General features: G+C 34.3%; 1 protein-coding gene across 1 annotated transcript; it reads right to left on the bottom strand.

Moving 5' to 3' along the window:
- LOC109820866 (isoflavone 3'-hydroxylase-like) lies at nucleotides 269–9,985 on the bottom strand. Its single transcript, XM_020387062.1, has 2 exons — nucleotides 8,954–9,985; nucleotides 269–1,164 (listed from the first exon to the last, which is right to left on the bottom strand). Exons 1-2 carry the CDS (start codon nucleotides 9,983–9,985, stop codon nucleotides 544–546), a joined length of 1,653 nt encoding a protein of 550 aa, XP_020242651.1. The 3' UTR covers nucleotides 269–543.

Below are 16,791 nucleotides of genomic sequence, written 5' to 3'. Positions count from 1 at the left end.
TCCGAGCCGTATCCGGACCGAGTGCACCCCTACTAACCATGCATCAACTACACTTAACTGAAGACAAAGAAAATAAATGAAAATTACATATTGTCAACAGAGTATATCCCAGTGAAAGTTGTAGATCATAGATTTTTTTTTTTTTTTTTTTTGCTTACATCTAATTAATTTCTACAGCGAATAGCCACTTTCACATGATTCAAGTGAAATCATGATTATCACAAAGACAATGCAATTGACTCTTTCTTCTTAGTTCGTACATTTGGCAAACTACTTGATCTTTTCTTTACAAACAATTTACAGCATACATATCATGAGTATTAATCATGCATGTATGATGGGTCCCCTTCATTAAACCAGATTCATAAATACTAGTAATGTTTCTATTTTCCATATTATTACAAGAATTTTATTCGCATTCTCGGACAAATATATGGACTTTTTATTTAAATGACGCCCCTCTACATATGAGGAGGCCCACAACTAGATTGATTCATCATAAAAAACCAAAAACATAGAGGGACTTACTTACCTTGATAATGATCAAGATAAAAGAGGCAGCATAGCGTGCCGAGCCTTATACTTGGCCACCAAGGGCTTAAGCATGGGCACATCGAAAGCCCGACCCTCAGTCATGTCTACGAGCTCCTCTCCGACTCTCTCCCACTCGAAGCACTGAAGCAAACCTCCTAAAGCCATGAGTATCACTCTCATTGCCAAACCTGACCCCGGACAATTCCTCCTTCCGATCCCAAAAGGAAAATACACAGTCTCCAGATCTTTCATCTTCTCCTCAGCATCCAAGAACCTTTCAGGCTTGAAGCTCGTAGGATCAGTCCAGTGCTCAGGATCTTGGTACACTGCATACACATTTGGAATTAGCATGGTACCCGAAGGAACATGGAATCCTCCGATCGTGCACTCATTTCTTGATTCGCGGGGGACAAGGAGGGGATCGACAGGGCAGAGCCGAAAGGATTCTTTGACGATGCTGCTGAGGTAGGGAAGATTGGGGATGTCAGAGTAGTCGAGAAGGCGATCATGACCCACAAGGGAGTTTATTTCAGAGGTTGCCTTGTTCTTGGCTTCAGGATGGTTGAGGAGAAGAGCCATGGTCCATTCAAGTTGTTCGGTTATAGTGGGAATCCCAGCTATTAACAGACTCTGCATGTGTTCATGAAATTTGTCAAAATCGCATTAGTAAGCAATACATGTTGGAGATTGTGGTTAAATCTGGAATAAAACAGTAAAAGTTGATGTACTGTAATTTTAAACTTTTTAAGTTAACTGTTGTGTATTTGTGAAACGCTGTGCTTAAAGCAATATTTCGTCTACTCCGAAACAATGATCCCAAGGTCAAACTGCTTCAAAGAACAGCAGTACAAAACAATGGTGTGTACCAACCAAGTATTGTCAAGATCTTATCGATCTATAAGACCTTTCGGTCAAGACAAAGATCTCCTCGATCTCTTAAACCTTTCGGTTTAGGCAAAAATCCTTTGGGCATAGGCTCTGTAGCAGTAGCAGCACAACAGTTACTTCGGGCACAGACTTTGCACCAGCAGCAGCACAACAGTTCCTTCGTGCACAGGCTCTGCACCAGCAGCAGCACAACAGCTCAATATATTTTCGTGTGTATACCAGAGCTCACCAAGAGCTGCCCCAAGAGGCACTATTTACAGGCCTCTAAGGCCAACTCAAGAGTCACCTATAATCAATGTGACTGTTACAAATCATTATGATTGTAACAACAATTAATTTAAATAATGTTGTAACTGCTGCATACAGTAACGTCTAAAAGCGAAGGTCGCGTTGCACCTTGCAGCAAATCAGACGAACTTCATCGATCGGGCTAACCTCGTCAAACAAACGAGTTTCCTAAATTAGACGAACCTCGTCAGTAAGATATATAGAGTAAGATATATATAACATTATTCATCATGTCAACTTTTTTTTCACTTCCTATCATTCAAATAAGATATATGTACATAACATTATGAAAGTAAATATAACATTATTCGTCATGTCAACTTTTTTTTTCACTTCCTATCATTCAAATAAGATTTTACAAATATATATAGAGAAAGTAATAAGAGAGTACTTTGTCGAGCAAATACTTTCTTTTTTTCAATTTCAGTTTACTTTACAGTCGTCAAACTCGCAGCCTAATTTGCCCAAATGAAAATAAAGAGGATTGATCCCAATTCAAGTTTGATAGGGGTGGAATGGAATCAAATTAAATAGAATATTTCACTATTAGAATTCGAATAATGTAGAATTTGAAATATTTGAAATCAAGTTGAATAGGATTTGTATTCAAATTTGATTCGGTAAATACTATACTGTTCAATATTTATTCATGAATATCTAATAGGGTCTAGCCTAATTAGTAAGCTACCTATGAGTAGTAGACAATGTCTCAAATTTGACTTTCTAGGGGAGCACCCATATGAAATTTATTTCCTAAAATATTTTAGGTTCCCTTGTCAAACAAAAAAAAATATTTATAAACAGATATGCATTAGGGGTTTGTTTGATACAAGGGTAAAAGGGTTAAAACTTTATCCTGGTAAATTTTTTCTTAACTTTAAACATATTTATTATCATGTTAAAATTTCACTAAGGTTAATAGTTTAACCATATATGAGGATAAACTTTAACTAAGTGAAGGGGTAAGATAAAAAAAGAGAAAAGTTTATGCTTGAATCATTTAACTATATGCAATTATACATAACACCAAAAATTCCAAAACTTACCAACAAGCCCAAAAATTAAAAAAATTATCAATATTCCCTTGTAAAATAGAAAATTACAAACAACCACCATCAATCTCAAAGCTATAAATAAACCCTCAAAATTTTCAAAAATTGCAAAAACATCTTAGAAATTCAAACATACAAATAACAGTGAAACTTCCAAATCTTACAAGAAGCCCGGCGAAATTTTTTTGAATTTACAAAAAAGCTTTAAAAATTACAAAAGCCACTCTCAAAAACCAAATTAAAAGAACAAAGTGAAAATTATGAATCTAATCTATTACAATGAAAATCAAGGAAATACAAACAGCCCCAAAAGTTTTGGAATTCATAGAAAACGCCCTAAAACTTTAAAAACTTGCAAAAAACTCCATAAAAATTATAGATGTACAAACATAACTGAAAATTTCAAATACAAAACAATAAATTGAGAATCTAAGATTTACAAATAGCCCCTAAAATGTTTTAAATTTGTAAAAAACATGCCATAACTTTTAAAAATTAACAAAAACATCCTCAGAATTTTAAAACTTATAGAAAAAGCTTTAAAATTTCAAACCTAAAAAGGAAAATTAAAAATATATGAATTGCAAATAGACACCTCAAATTTTAGAATTTGTAGAAAGCACCCTAAATTTTCAAAGTTGAAAAAAATCAAAATTTTAAATTTTACAAAAAATTCTACGAATATTTTGAATCTACAAATAGTACATTGAAAATCTTAGAATTACAAATGGCCCCTTAAAATTTTTGTGAACATAAAAATTTTAAATCTTACACAAATGCCCTCAAAATTTCAAAATTTGTACAAAGAGTCCGAAAACTTCAAACCAAGAATAGTACCCTAAAAAAAATATAAGAATTACAGATGGCCCCTGGAATCTTTTATTTGTAAAATCAAACTGAATCTTTCAAAAGTATCAAAAAACATCGTAAAATGCAAACTTTTTTAGAAACTCCTTTAAAATTTTACAAACTAAAAAATCTAGGATTACAAACAAGCACTTAAAAATTTTAGAATTTTCAAATGCACGCTAAAACTTTTAAAAATCATAAACACACCATAAAAAGTTTTGACATTTACAAGAGTCAACCTGAATAGGTAAAAAATTACAGAGAGGTATTTTCTTGTTATCTCAATTTTTGAGGGATCTTTTAGCATATTTTAAAATTTTTAGGGTATTTTTTGTAAATTCAAAATGTTTCAAGGGGCTGCTTGTAATTCCTAGATTTTTAGCATACTAGTTGTAGGTTTAAAATTCTTACATTATTTTTTGTAAATTTCAAATTTAGAAGGTGTTTTTGCAATTTTTGAAAGTAAGTGTATTTTCTCCAAATTCCAAAATTTTTAAGTTGCTATTTATAATCCTAGTTTCCAATTTATTATATGTACATTTGAAGATACTTTTGTAAGTTTTAAAATTTTGAGGTTTTTTTGCAACTTTTAAATGTTTTAGGGTGTTTTTTATAAATTTAAAAAAATTTAGGGAGCAATTTATAATTCTTAGATTTTCCATGTACTGTATTCATTTTGAAAATTATAGTATTTTTTGCAAATTTTGAAATTGTAACTCTTTTTTAATTTAAAAAAGTTTCAAGGTATTTTTTTGCAAATTCCAAAAATTTTATGATGTTCTTTATAAGGTTTGAAATTTTAGTGTTATTTATATGTTATAAATTATGAGGATGTTTTTGTAAACTTTTTTAATATTTTGGATTAAGAATGGAGTGATCCGTTTGAGGTTAACTTTTATCCTAATTGAAATACCAAACATAAAAATATTTCCCATGTTAATTTTTCTAGGGTGATAATTACTATATTAAAGATTTCTTTAACCTCATACAGTCATACCAAACAAGTTCCAAGGGAATTGGTTGTGTTTTGGTTTCTTTTCTCTATAATCTTGTGTTTGAATCCCACAAATGAACCCTTCTCTTTTGTATTTATTTCCCTATTTATTGTCGCTAGCTTACGATCAATTCCAATAGATTTTTCTTTCTCATCTAATTCGATATTGGTTGCAATTATATTACCATAAATTGTGCTAGACTTTTTTCCTTTTGCATTTATTTTTATACTACTATGATGCACATGCATTACACGTGTTTTTATTTTACTATTTCTATGCAATGATAATTTATGTAGTTAATGTATATTTTTATTATATATAGTATTTCAAATTAGTTTTATTTGTAATCGAAAATTTATTAGATATCAAACTAATTTTCTCAGTCATAACTTTATACTTTTTATTTAGGGTAAATTCAACAAAAGCCTCCAAATAACCTTTTGAACTTTTAAAATATCACGAAACCTCCTTAAGATCTGGGATTCTCAAAAAAACCCTTTCAACTTTTAACATTGTTAAAAAAACCTAAAAGTGTAAAATACAATTTTCATTGGAAGAAACATCACTCTACATAAATGTACCTTCATTTGAAAAAGAACAAAGTCAGCATTAACATCATAAAGATGAATTTTCTAAAAATTGTTGAAAATTTGAGGGGACTTACTGAGATCACTAAAGATTAGTAGGGTTTTATGACAATTTGTGAGTTAAGTGATATTATCCAAGGAATACCGAAATTTAAGCAGTTTTCTAAAAGGCTAAAAAACACGTAGCTACCTTATAATTTATTAAATTAACTTACTTATTTATTGAATTATTTATTTAATTAATAATAATTAACTTATTAATATAGAATAATGTTTAGCATCAAACTGATAAGCTACATGAATAAGACAAGAGTTTCTTTTTGCTTCTTTAAGTCAATGCATGTAACCATATAAGAAATCACCAAAAACCTCATAGTTAACAAAATCCAGCACAAACATCATTTGAGATAAAATCAAAATGCGAAAATGGGATTGGGGATGAGATCGATATCATCAGCAATTCTGGAATTCTTCAAAAATGGGAAGATGTTGGGAATGGTCAACTCTACTTCCATCACTCTAATTCCAATGGTAAAATGTCCTAAATCACCCTCTGATTTCAGACCTATATCCTGCTGCAACTGCCTGTATAAATTCATCTCCAAGATTTTAGCTGACAGAATTAAACAAATTATGGGGGACATTGTGAATGAGGCTCAAAGTGCTTTTATCAAAGGAAGACAAATTACTAGCAACATTGCCTTGGCTCATGAACTTGCTAAAAATTATTCCAGGAAAAACATCTCATCAAGAATCATGTTGAATATTGATATTAGGAAAGCTTTTGACACAATAAATTAGGACTTTTTGAAAGTAATGCTTCAAGGACTGAGGTTCCCGAAAGTAATGGTTAATTGGATCATGGCTTGCATTTCCTCTCCAAAATTCTCAATTTCTCTTAATGGTTCTCTTCATGGATATTTTGAAGGAAGAAGAGGGTTAAGACAGGGTGATCCCCTATCCCCATACCTATTCATTTTGAGCATGGAGTACTTGTCGAGAAAATTGGATCTTTTGAAAAGTGACAGAGTATTCAAATATCATCCTAAGTGTAATAAGCTCAAAATCTCGCATCTTATTTTTGCGGATGATCTACTTCTATTTGCCAAAGGGGACTTGTACTCAGTTTAAAAATTATATCAATGCATCAGAGATTTCAGTGAGATCACTGGTTTGGAAGCTAATTTGGATAAATGTGCTGTATACTATGGTGGGGTGAATATGCTTCTGTCAAAGAGGCTATACACAGTTTCTTGGGCTTCAATGAAGGCACTCTTCCTTTCAAATATCTGGGGGTTCCTCTGATCTATAAAAGGCTTTACAATTGAGGATTGTAATCCTCTTACTGAAAAAATTACAAGTCAGTTTCAAAAATGGTTAAAGCATGATAACCTATCCTATGCGGGGAGAATTCAGGTGATTAAGAGTGTTATACTGGGGGTCCAAAACTTTTGGACATCAAATTTCATCCTACCTGTTAAAGTTACCCAAAAGATCGATGAGTTATGTAGGAAGTTCTTATGGGAAAATCTAAAAATTCTTTTAGAACTCTGCTGGTATCATGGGATAAAATTTGCAGTGGTAAAAGACAAGGAGGCTTGGGTGTTTTCTCAGCTTCTATTTGGAACTTGGCATCAGCTTTGAGAAGCTTGTGGTATATTCATGTCAATAAGGAAGTGTTGAGGGTAAAATGGATTCATGGAAACTACTTAAAGCATTTAGATGTTTGGCATGTTCTCGCAAAAACTGGGGACTCTTGGTGTTGGAAACAACTTATCAAAATCAGAAATAAAGCTCTGGTTGTTATGGGAGGAGTAGATAATTTGAAGCATATGCTGAGTTCTTGCTATAAGAATTCAAAAATTAAACTGTCTGCAGTCTATGAAAAATTCTCCCCAATAAATCAAAGAGTGTCCTGGTTTGGTACAGTATGGGGAAAGATGAATTATCCAAAACATGCATTTGTATTTTGGCTTGCAGCTCAGAACAGACTTCTTACTCAAGACAGATTGATGAAGAGAGGAACAATAAACACAAATATATGTTACTTGTGTTCGGCTGCAGCAGAATGCAGAAATCACCTGTTTTTTACCTGCCCTTTTTCAAGAGAAGTGTGGCTATCTATTATGGACTGGCTTAAGTTTGATTAGCAAGCCTGTGAGTACATACTGATGGATTGGTTTATCACCAAGTTGAGAGGAAATGGGTTCAAGTAGAACTTGAAGAGGATGGCAATATCGGCGGCTATTTACAGTATCTGGAGGGAAAGGAATCTCAAGTTCTTTCAGCAGAAGATTAGAAGTGCTTTTCAAGTGGTTAGGAATATCAAAATTGATATTTTAACCATCTACATGAATAATCCTATTTCAGCAGAAAATAAAGATTGGATTACATCTTTGTGAAGTTAGTTAGTTTGATAGAAGTTAGTTAGTGTCATTAGAAGATTTTTGGTTAGCTTTCTCTCTTTAGAGATCTCGATGTTCATAACTGTTTTTTACTTTGGTAAATGAAATAAAATTACTTCATTGACAAAAAAAAAAACAAAATGCGAAAATGGATAGAAACTTTAATTATTAATTATTAAATGAACCACATATATTCACGTCATCTCCAAAAAAAGGCAAAAACCAAATAAACGCCTTAAAATCTCAGTGCATAGCAATGTTGATCAAGAAAGGAATATGAAAATTATAAAGATTATGGAGAAAGCGAGCTCGAGGATCCTGAAACAGCGAAGAGAAAAGGGAACTATATTTGTCTCTTTTGTTCCCTATCTAAATTTTAATTATGAATTGGATCGTTGGATTGGAGAAGCGTGATAAATTTTTATTGTTGTTTATAACGATTTGGTGGGCAAGGATTAGTTGTAATATTTTTTATCATTAGTGCAGATAAGTTTATATTTAGTGTACAAAGTGTTAGTGGAGTGTTATGAGTGGGTGTTTAATTTGAAAATTAACAGCAATCAATTGGGAGGTTATGAAAAATTATATGTATGTCTTCATATATGTATGCATGGATGTGCAAGCAATGGAGAGGTTATGAAAACTTGAGCATGCATGTATTGAATGGATGTGCTGGAGGACATTCGAGAAGAAATGCTTCATGATAGCCCACTTTTCTAATAGTATTAAATTTATTTGTAAGATATAAATTTATATGACCAGAAGGTAAGCTTTTTAAATAAATATTTAATTAAGAGCTTTTCTGACAGGTGCCGATAGATACTCATTAGAGGATGAGAGGTATAGAGAGAAGGGAAGTAAATTAGAGAAAGGATTTGGATTCTCTCCACTACAAAAAAGCAGTGGAGAGACCACTGCTTTTAATCTTAATCGTTGATTATTTAGTAGACGGTTATGATACAATCTAAATCTAACACTTACCATACCCCCGTGTATTATTTAGTAGACGGTTATGATACAATCTAAATCTAACACTTACCATACCCCCGTGTATTGCACTCATTCTTAATTTGCACTAAAAGAAAAAATCACAACCATTAACTAGATAATCAATGGCCGTGATTATGTAGTGGTCCCTCCACTGTTTTTTTGGTTGGTAGTGGAGAGGATCCGAATCCAAACCGTACGTTAAATTAGTAGACAATCGAATTGACTATATATCTAGCTTAAAATCTATTCCTTTATGAATTGAATAAGTGAACTACCTAATCGAATGTGACCAGATGGCTCCAAACAATAATCAACGAATTATACGTGAATTACTTAGTTCACTCCCACCCCCGGCCAACTGATACCTGTATCATTCCTTCGAGGTAGTTTCCGTTGTAGTGGTCCTCCCCCTCCCTCTCCTGCATCTCCACCAAAGCCTCAACTACAGTAGTATTAGCAGTATTAATGCTCTTCTTGTCTTTCTTCTTGTTGCATCTTTGTTTTCTTACCTCGTCCAACAACTCAGCCACCAGGTCACCCAGCTCCCTCCTCACCCTCCTCCTCTCCGCTCTATCCCACAACCCCGCACCCACCCACTTCAAGAACGGCAAAAGATCCGCCACGCTCACAGCGTTTATCAGGCGGAAGTACTCCTCCACGGCCCAACGAAACTTCCTCCCGATCTCCGTAGCATCGTCTTCATCCTCCCCGAAGCACCGCTTCCCTGCTACCGCCCTCATTATCACATTCATCGTCAGCTCAGACAGCTTCGGCCGTAAAGTGCAGACTCCTCCCCCTCCTTTCCCTTTTCTGAGAAGGGATCTTAGCATGACTTTGACTTCTTGATGGATGATTCCGGCGGAGAGGGACTGGATGATGGCTGGGGAAAAGAGGACGGCATTGGGCGCGTCGGCGATGGCTTTGCCAGAGGGGCCGAAGCGGGGTGGAGCCGAAGGCGTGTGGTCGAAGGTGAGGTCCTTGACGCTGGGGAGGAAAGGGCGGTCGGAGAAGGTGAGGTCGTTCTTGACCAGGCATTCTTGGATGGCGGCAACGGAGGAGACGACAACGGCGCGACGGGAGCCGAGACGGAGGAGGAATACGGGCCGTATAGGCGGAGAGCGGAGGAGGGAGTGATGGAGGGGGAGGGAGAGGAGCGTGCAGGTGGCGATGATGGGGAGGGAAGGGGGAGATGGAGGGAGGGGAGGAGAGATTGGACGGTGGCGGGGTGGCGCCGGAGGTGGAGGAGGAGGATGGTGGAGAGGGTAGCCAAGAGGATGAGGAGGGTGTTGTAGTCCTCCATATTGCAAAATGTTACGTTCAAATGATGATTGTGAGGCTCGTTTGAGCAGGGTCCTTATAAGGAAAGAAAATTGACATGTACGAGCAGGGTAGTACATTTTGTTAAATAACTACTGAAATATGTGGTAATGCCTATTCTTCTAGTTAAATCAAGAAGAGAAGTCACAATCTATTTTCTTATTTTTGTTTCTTTGAAATGACGGGAATGAGCCCCAGCCCGCTAAAACTACCAAAAGAACTTGACCGGTACGAATCAAAAATATAAATTGTCCTTTGATATTTACACACTTAACATTTGGCGCAAAGGGATAGGGAGCAGTGATCAGGAAGAACGGTTAATATAATTAGTCCATTTATTAATCTAAAGCTCTGTTTAGCAAAGGGTTAATTGAGGATTAAGAAGAGTTAGCTATTGAAACAAAGTGGCAAGCCTAGAGGTGGGGTAGGGGGATTGAATAGGTTTCCTACAAAATTTCACTAGAATACAGAATATGCGGCAAAAATAATAACAAAATAAAAACAAAAATCTAAAACCAAGAATACTCAAGATTTTTATAGTGGTTCGGATAGAAATCCTACATCCACTCTACCTTCTCACGAAGGGCTTTATTCGTTATGACCAGAGTTCACCTAAATCACAACCCGATTTAGTAGGCTTACAAACACTGTGCTCTAAAATCTACCCAAAACTAGTTGTCTAACCTAACTCCTCATAGATGAGTAAAGCAGCCAGCCCTACCTAGTCCCAACTCTCAATTATCACTGTCTTGAGTACGCCATGAAAAACAAACCAACCAAACTGTTTAAGCATAAATTAAAAAAAAGCTTACAGCTCTTTTAAGCAAATGGTTCTTCAGAAGATATAAGAAAAGATCAATAAAGAAGTGGTGATGATGTTGAACGCTAAGGGCAAATCTCCTCGCTGAGACGATCCTTAGATGCTGAGCGTGACGAGAAATAGTTTTACGATCCTCTAAGGATTGAAATCACAAGTCAACTTCTTTACTCAAAACCCTAGAATAAATCTCTCAATTTCTCAAAGCATGAACATCTTCAAGATATGATCTCTTTCTATCTTATATAGCATTTAATAATAAAGGAAAGAGATATAAGAATCATAGTATAAGGTGGAGATGAAAGGGGTTGCCGAACAACTGCAATTGAATCACTGAATTTGCCAACTAGCATTGTCACCATCAATGATAAAATGCGAACATCGATGGTCCCTTACTTATCATCGATGATACCCAGTAGTCCAATTATCTGAATTCTGTTTTCTAAAAGTTATTGAATATTCACTATAGTCCATCAATGATGTAGCGGACCATCAACGGGTCACTGTAGTCCATTGATGGTAACTGAATCCAGTTTCCATCTTTCTCCAATTATGCACTATAATCCATCGATTGACAGTTGACCACGATGGTTGCCTCGTGACCATTGATGGTGTGAAGGCTTAAATCAGCATTCATATTGAGTTTTACATCATTTTTCCGCGTATCTCTAGTATACATGTTTATATCTAAAATATATCATCTGATATAATCATCGGTAATAAATATAGAGTTTGTTATTATATATCAAACATGACATATTATACGAGCAACATTTTAACAATCTCTCCCTTTTTATAATAACAAAACTCAAATTTTAAAATGCAGAATACAATACATTTTGAGATATATATATTTAGCAAAATAAGCGCATAAACACTTTTTCATGCAAAGGAAAACAATATGCGAAGCTCCTCCTTCATTCATGCATTATGAAAGTGTAAACATGTACTGAAATCACAAAGCTCCCCCTAAATCTTTGCGTACACAGCATATATCATGAAAGTAGCATGCAAAAAAATTCAAATCTTCCACTTCTCTCCCACTTTTGTTATTAGCAAAAGATAAACATAACAATGGTTAAACTTTATACTCAAAAAATTCAGATAAAAGAAATCATCACTTAAAAAATTCAGATAAAAGAAATCATCCAAAGGCACAAGGAAGAGAAATACATATCGACTCACAAAGAGATTGTAGAAAAATAGCACAAGAGATACAAATATAACTTCAAAATACAGAAAACACATACAAATATCATATTAAGAAATAAGCACAAACTAATAAGAAAAAAGTATGTGAAACAAATACAAAATTATATTAGTTCATAAAAAATTAGATATATCGTAAAATAGTTTTGAGCTTGTAGCACAATTTGAATTATCTCAACCTTAATTAGAATTAAGATCTAAAATCTCGCTCTATCATGCTAGCCATAAAAGGATTTTTCAGAGGAAAAACCATAGAGTTTGGTCGGCGATGTACACCACCTCTAATATAGGACATATTTAGTATAGGATACATATCCTTGAGATATGCACACATATATCCATGAGTGTGAGTCTTTGACCATCTTTTTACAAATACACTCAATTTTACCATGAATTCATAGAGTGTGGATCTTTCATCTTATCATAAAAGCACTCTTTTTGCTTGGAATTTTTATAACACATATGTACTTTGTACATATAAAGAAATTTGGTGCTGTATTCAAGTATAAGAATGAGATGAAACCTTTTTTATGTATCCAAAAATACTTTCTGAACAACATATAAAACCATTTATTATTATTTCACAACACTAAACATGATAAATATAAAACTAAGTGTGTAAAACATAATATGAAAAATCTGGTGAAACGGCAAGCATATCTTTATCAATTGTTCACACATGTAATATGTAAATATATGTGAAAATAATATGTGAATCAATATAATATATCAAGCCTATATACCAACAGATAATCTTATCTGGATTTATCTTGTAAAAGCATATACATAGGCATGACCAAAAGTTTTTTTTAATTTTTCAAAGAAAACAAAAAGAAAGAAAAAAAATTTATTTTGTTTTTATTTTTCATAAGAAAATAAAAGGAAAGAAAGAGAACTTTTTGTTTTATTTTTATTTTTCCATTAGAAAATTAAAAAAAGAAAGAGAAATCTTTGTTTAGTTTTTGATTCAGAGAAATCTTTGTTTAGTTTTTGATTTTCCATAAGAAAATAAAAAGAAAAAAAAGAGAAATTGTTATTTTGTTTTTTATTTTCCATAAGAAAACAAAAAAAAAGAAAGAGAAATTTTTTATTTTTTTAAAACCAAGTGAAATAAAGAAAAAATAAAAAAAATATGTAAATGCAACATGTCAGGTAAGGATAAATAAATTAATGGCTAAGTAGATTATCTAATCAACTAAGAGCAAATAAAAAGTTAGTACATAGCATTGTATCTCAAGCATCACCACATACATGTCCAGGATTAAAAAATAAAAGTGAAGGAAAAAAAAACAACATAGACCAACCATAACCACATAGGCCTCTCATATGTCATCTCTCCTCATCTCCTCATCATGATCTCTAGGTGCTGCTCTGGGAAAAAGTCACCATAAATTGGTGGTATACTAGGGATGGATCTGACCTGCAAAGGGTACCCATGAGATATTGCAAATAAGCATCGTAGTATGTGTGCTGCATGGTCATGTCAACTCTCATGGACGACAAGTCAATGTTCATCATCTATATATACTCTCTCTTCTAATGAATCCAAAGTTCAACAAGCTCCACTGTCTCCAGAAAGGCTGGGAATAGCATCATCAATAGGATAGGATCCAAATGGTTGCCCAACTGAAGTCTCCCCCATATCCCTAGCTCATGTGCTCTTCCTAGCAATCTCATCACACAATAGCTCTCACCTTCTCAAGCTAATCAAAATCCAAAATATAAATCTTCTGATCCTAACAAATCCTCATGATAAGAAAATGATACACCAACTGAGTCTTTTGCTTCGTCCTCTTCTCAAGACTCTCCTTGGTAGGAGTAGCAACTATATGTTAGTTTTCTTTATAGTAGTGGCCCACGTTTTAGATTAGTGGTCATGATTTATGATTAGTTTTATAACTAATTACTTATGCTAAATTCCTATTGGTCAAAATAACTACCCACATTGATGGATTGTGAGTGGTTATTCTATTTAAAAGCTTGGTCCTCTCTCTACCCGTTAAGGTGAATTTTTTCTCTCCATCAAGAAATTTTCGGAATGGCATAAGAGGGTTAGGAGAGAGAAACTCAAGTCTTTAAGATTGTTCAAGTTTCTTCAAGTTTCAAATCATGGATCAAGGTACGTTTTTTTCTTAATTAATGTTCATAGTGAAAATCATATGTTCTAAGATCTTGGTATTATGATGATTAAATCAAAATAAAGTTTGATTTACTTAAGAAGTTATGTTAACATGTGGTATCAGAGCCTTGATTAAGGAACTTATGATTTTCCATCAATAATTCTATTACTGTTAATTAATTAAATGTTTAAAAATTTGCTAATTATATTTTTCCGCTGATTATAGAATACAATTTGTTATTTTGATAATTTCGTATTCAATTGAATACATCACTGCAAAATTCGAAACTTGTTTGAATTCGGAACTAACTGATCCTTTAATATGTATACATATTATGATTATATTAAATACTTTAATGCAAATAGCCTAGTGGTAAGGTTTGAGGATTTGGCCTAGAGGTTTGGTGTTCAAACCCCTAGGGCTACACCAAATATTAATGGTCTTTGATGGGCCTTGGGCCTTGGGTTCCTAATGATATTTTTACTAATTCGTTTTATTTATTTTTTCATTATTAGCTGCCTAATTCAATTCTGCTGCTGCTATATCTATTTAGCCTGCATGATATTTCCATTTATGTCAATGCACTAATTATGCATGGATTGTTAATGTTCATGAATTACTATTTGCGGGCTTACTATAACGTTATTATCTAAATCTCATTTTACAATTTGAACTTTAATGAATGGTTTGTTAGTCACCAAAGTGGCCATACCTTGAAGTCTCATGCTTATCAAATTGTAATAATATAATTTCAATTACTCATGATTAAGTGATGCTACTAATGAAATGACATGATCGCATAAATACATACATTGTCATGAGTAAATTGAGGTTTATTGATTATAAAATATTTAAGAATAGCCCAAAGGTTGATTGGTAAATTTTATAATCTATAAACATGACTGTGGTTATTTATTACATCTGATTAGATATGTTTAGAATATCCAAAGATAGCAAGCATGTCTAATTGGAGTATATAATTGCCAACTATATGAAAAACAAAACTGAGCATCAATTATGTTTATTTTTGTACATAGATGGATCACCCAAAGGAGAACATCGATGTACAATTATTGTTTAATTTGACTGTTAGTTAAATATGTATTATGTATTTATAACTCAAAGCATTAATATGTCGGTATTCTATATATTTGCAGCACCTATTTCTCTTCATTCGCAAGCCTCGTCTATTGTAAAGTTCAATGGGCTTAATTTTCATGAATGGAGTGAACAAATTCAGTTTCACCTAGGTGTTCTGGATCTTGATTCTGCACTCCTATATGACAAGCCCGCTGCTGTAGGCGTATAAAATTGCCTATAGGTCCCTTAGCACAGCTCGACGCCGATTTAACAAACGGACCACCGGGCGACGTATCCAAACAAGACCGTTAGCTCGCCAACGCTGAAGCCAAGCTATACGCAACGGAGCAGGTTAACGAGGCGACAAATCGCACCCAAGCATTGGAATGCATCCACTCGCACGCGGAATCAAACCAATGTTTAGGTGAATCACCGAGTCATCTAAACAAGAGCGAACTCGGATGAATCACGATCAAATCAACATCAATTCCGGACTCAAATTCAGAAGTTGGTTTACTGCCATATCAGGAACCCGACTCACTGCCAAATCTGGAATCAAGTCAAAGAGTCGTTGCCAAGTCAATCAACCACACAAGAGAACCAGAACCGGAAACAAAGGACGAAACGGACAAACACCCGGGGACTCGGCCGAAACCGAACCACCCCAGGGTGGCTCGGCCCAAGCCGAGCCACCCTGAGGTGGCTCGGTGAAGGCCGAGCCACCTTCTGAGTATGGTCCATTCCAAATAAACTACAATACTATAAAAGATAAATGGAATGTGACTGAATTGCAAAGTATGCTCATTCAAGAGGAAGCAAGGCTTAAGAAACAAGGAATTCACTCAATTAATCTCATGGGTCATCAAGGAGCTGGAAAGAAACCAGGAAAATATAATGGAAAGGGCAAGAAAAGAGCACTGAAAGATAATGTGTCGCCTGTCCAAGTTCACAAGAAGGAACGAAAGAACGATAAGTGTCATTTCTGCAAGAAGCCTGGACACTATCAGAAAGATTGCCTGAAACGTAAGGCATGGTTCGAAAAGAAAGGTAAACCTCTTGCTTTTGTATGTTTCGAATCAAACCTAACAGAAGTTCCTTATAATACTTGGTGGATTGATTCTGGTTCTACCACTCATGTTTCAAATACGATGCAGGGATTCCTTACGACCCAAACCATAAGTCCAAATGAAAATTTCATCTTCATGGGTAATCGAGTCAAAGCTCCAGTTGAGGCCATTGGAACCTACCGTTTGTTTTTAGACACTGGACATCATTTAGATCTTTTTCAAACTCTTTATGTACCTACTGTTTCTCGCAACTTAGTTTCCTTGTCTAAACTTGATACCGTTGGTTACTCTTTTAAATTTGGAAATGGATGATCTTATTGGTTCTGGTGTTCTCTCTGATGGTTTATACAAATTAAGACTTGATAATCTTTTTGCTGAATCTCTATTAACCTTGCATCATAATGTTGGAACTAAACGAAGTTTAGTGGATGAAAGTTCAGCTTATTTGTGGCATAAACGTTTGGGACATATTTCCAAAGAAAGAATACAAAGATTGGTAAAGAATGAAATCCTTCCTAATTTGGATTTTACCGATCTTGGTATTTGTGTGGATTGTATTAAAGGAAAACATACAAATCATACAATTAAGAAAG

The sequence above is a fragment of the Asparagus officinalis genome, chromosome 8, assembly GCF_001876935.1.
Source record: "Asparagus officinalis chromosome 8, Aspof.V1, whole genome shotgun sequence".
NCBI lineage: Eukaryota > Viridiplantae > Streptophyta > Magnoliopsida > Asparagales > Asparagaceae > Asparagus > Asparagus officinalis.
Note: the sequence above shows the minus strand (reverse complement) of the source record. Positions and strands in the feature narration are given on the sequence as shown.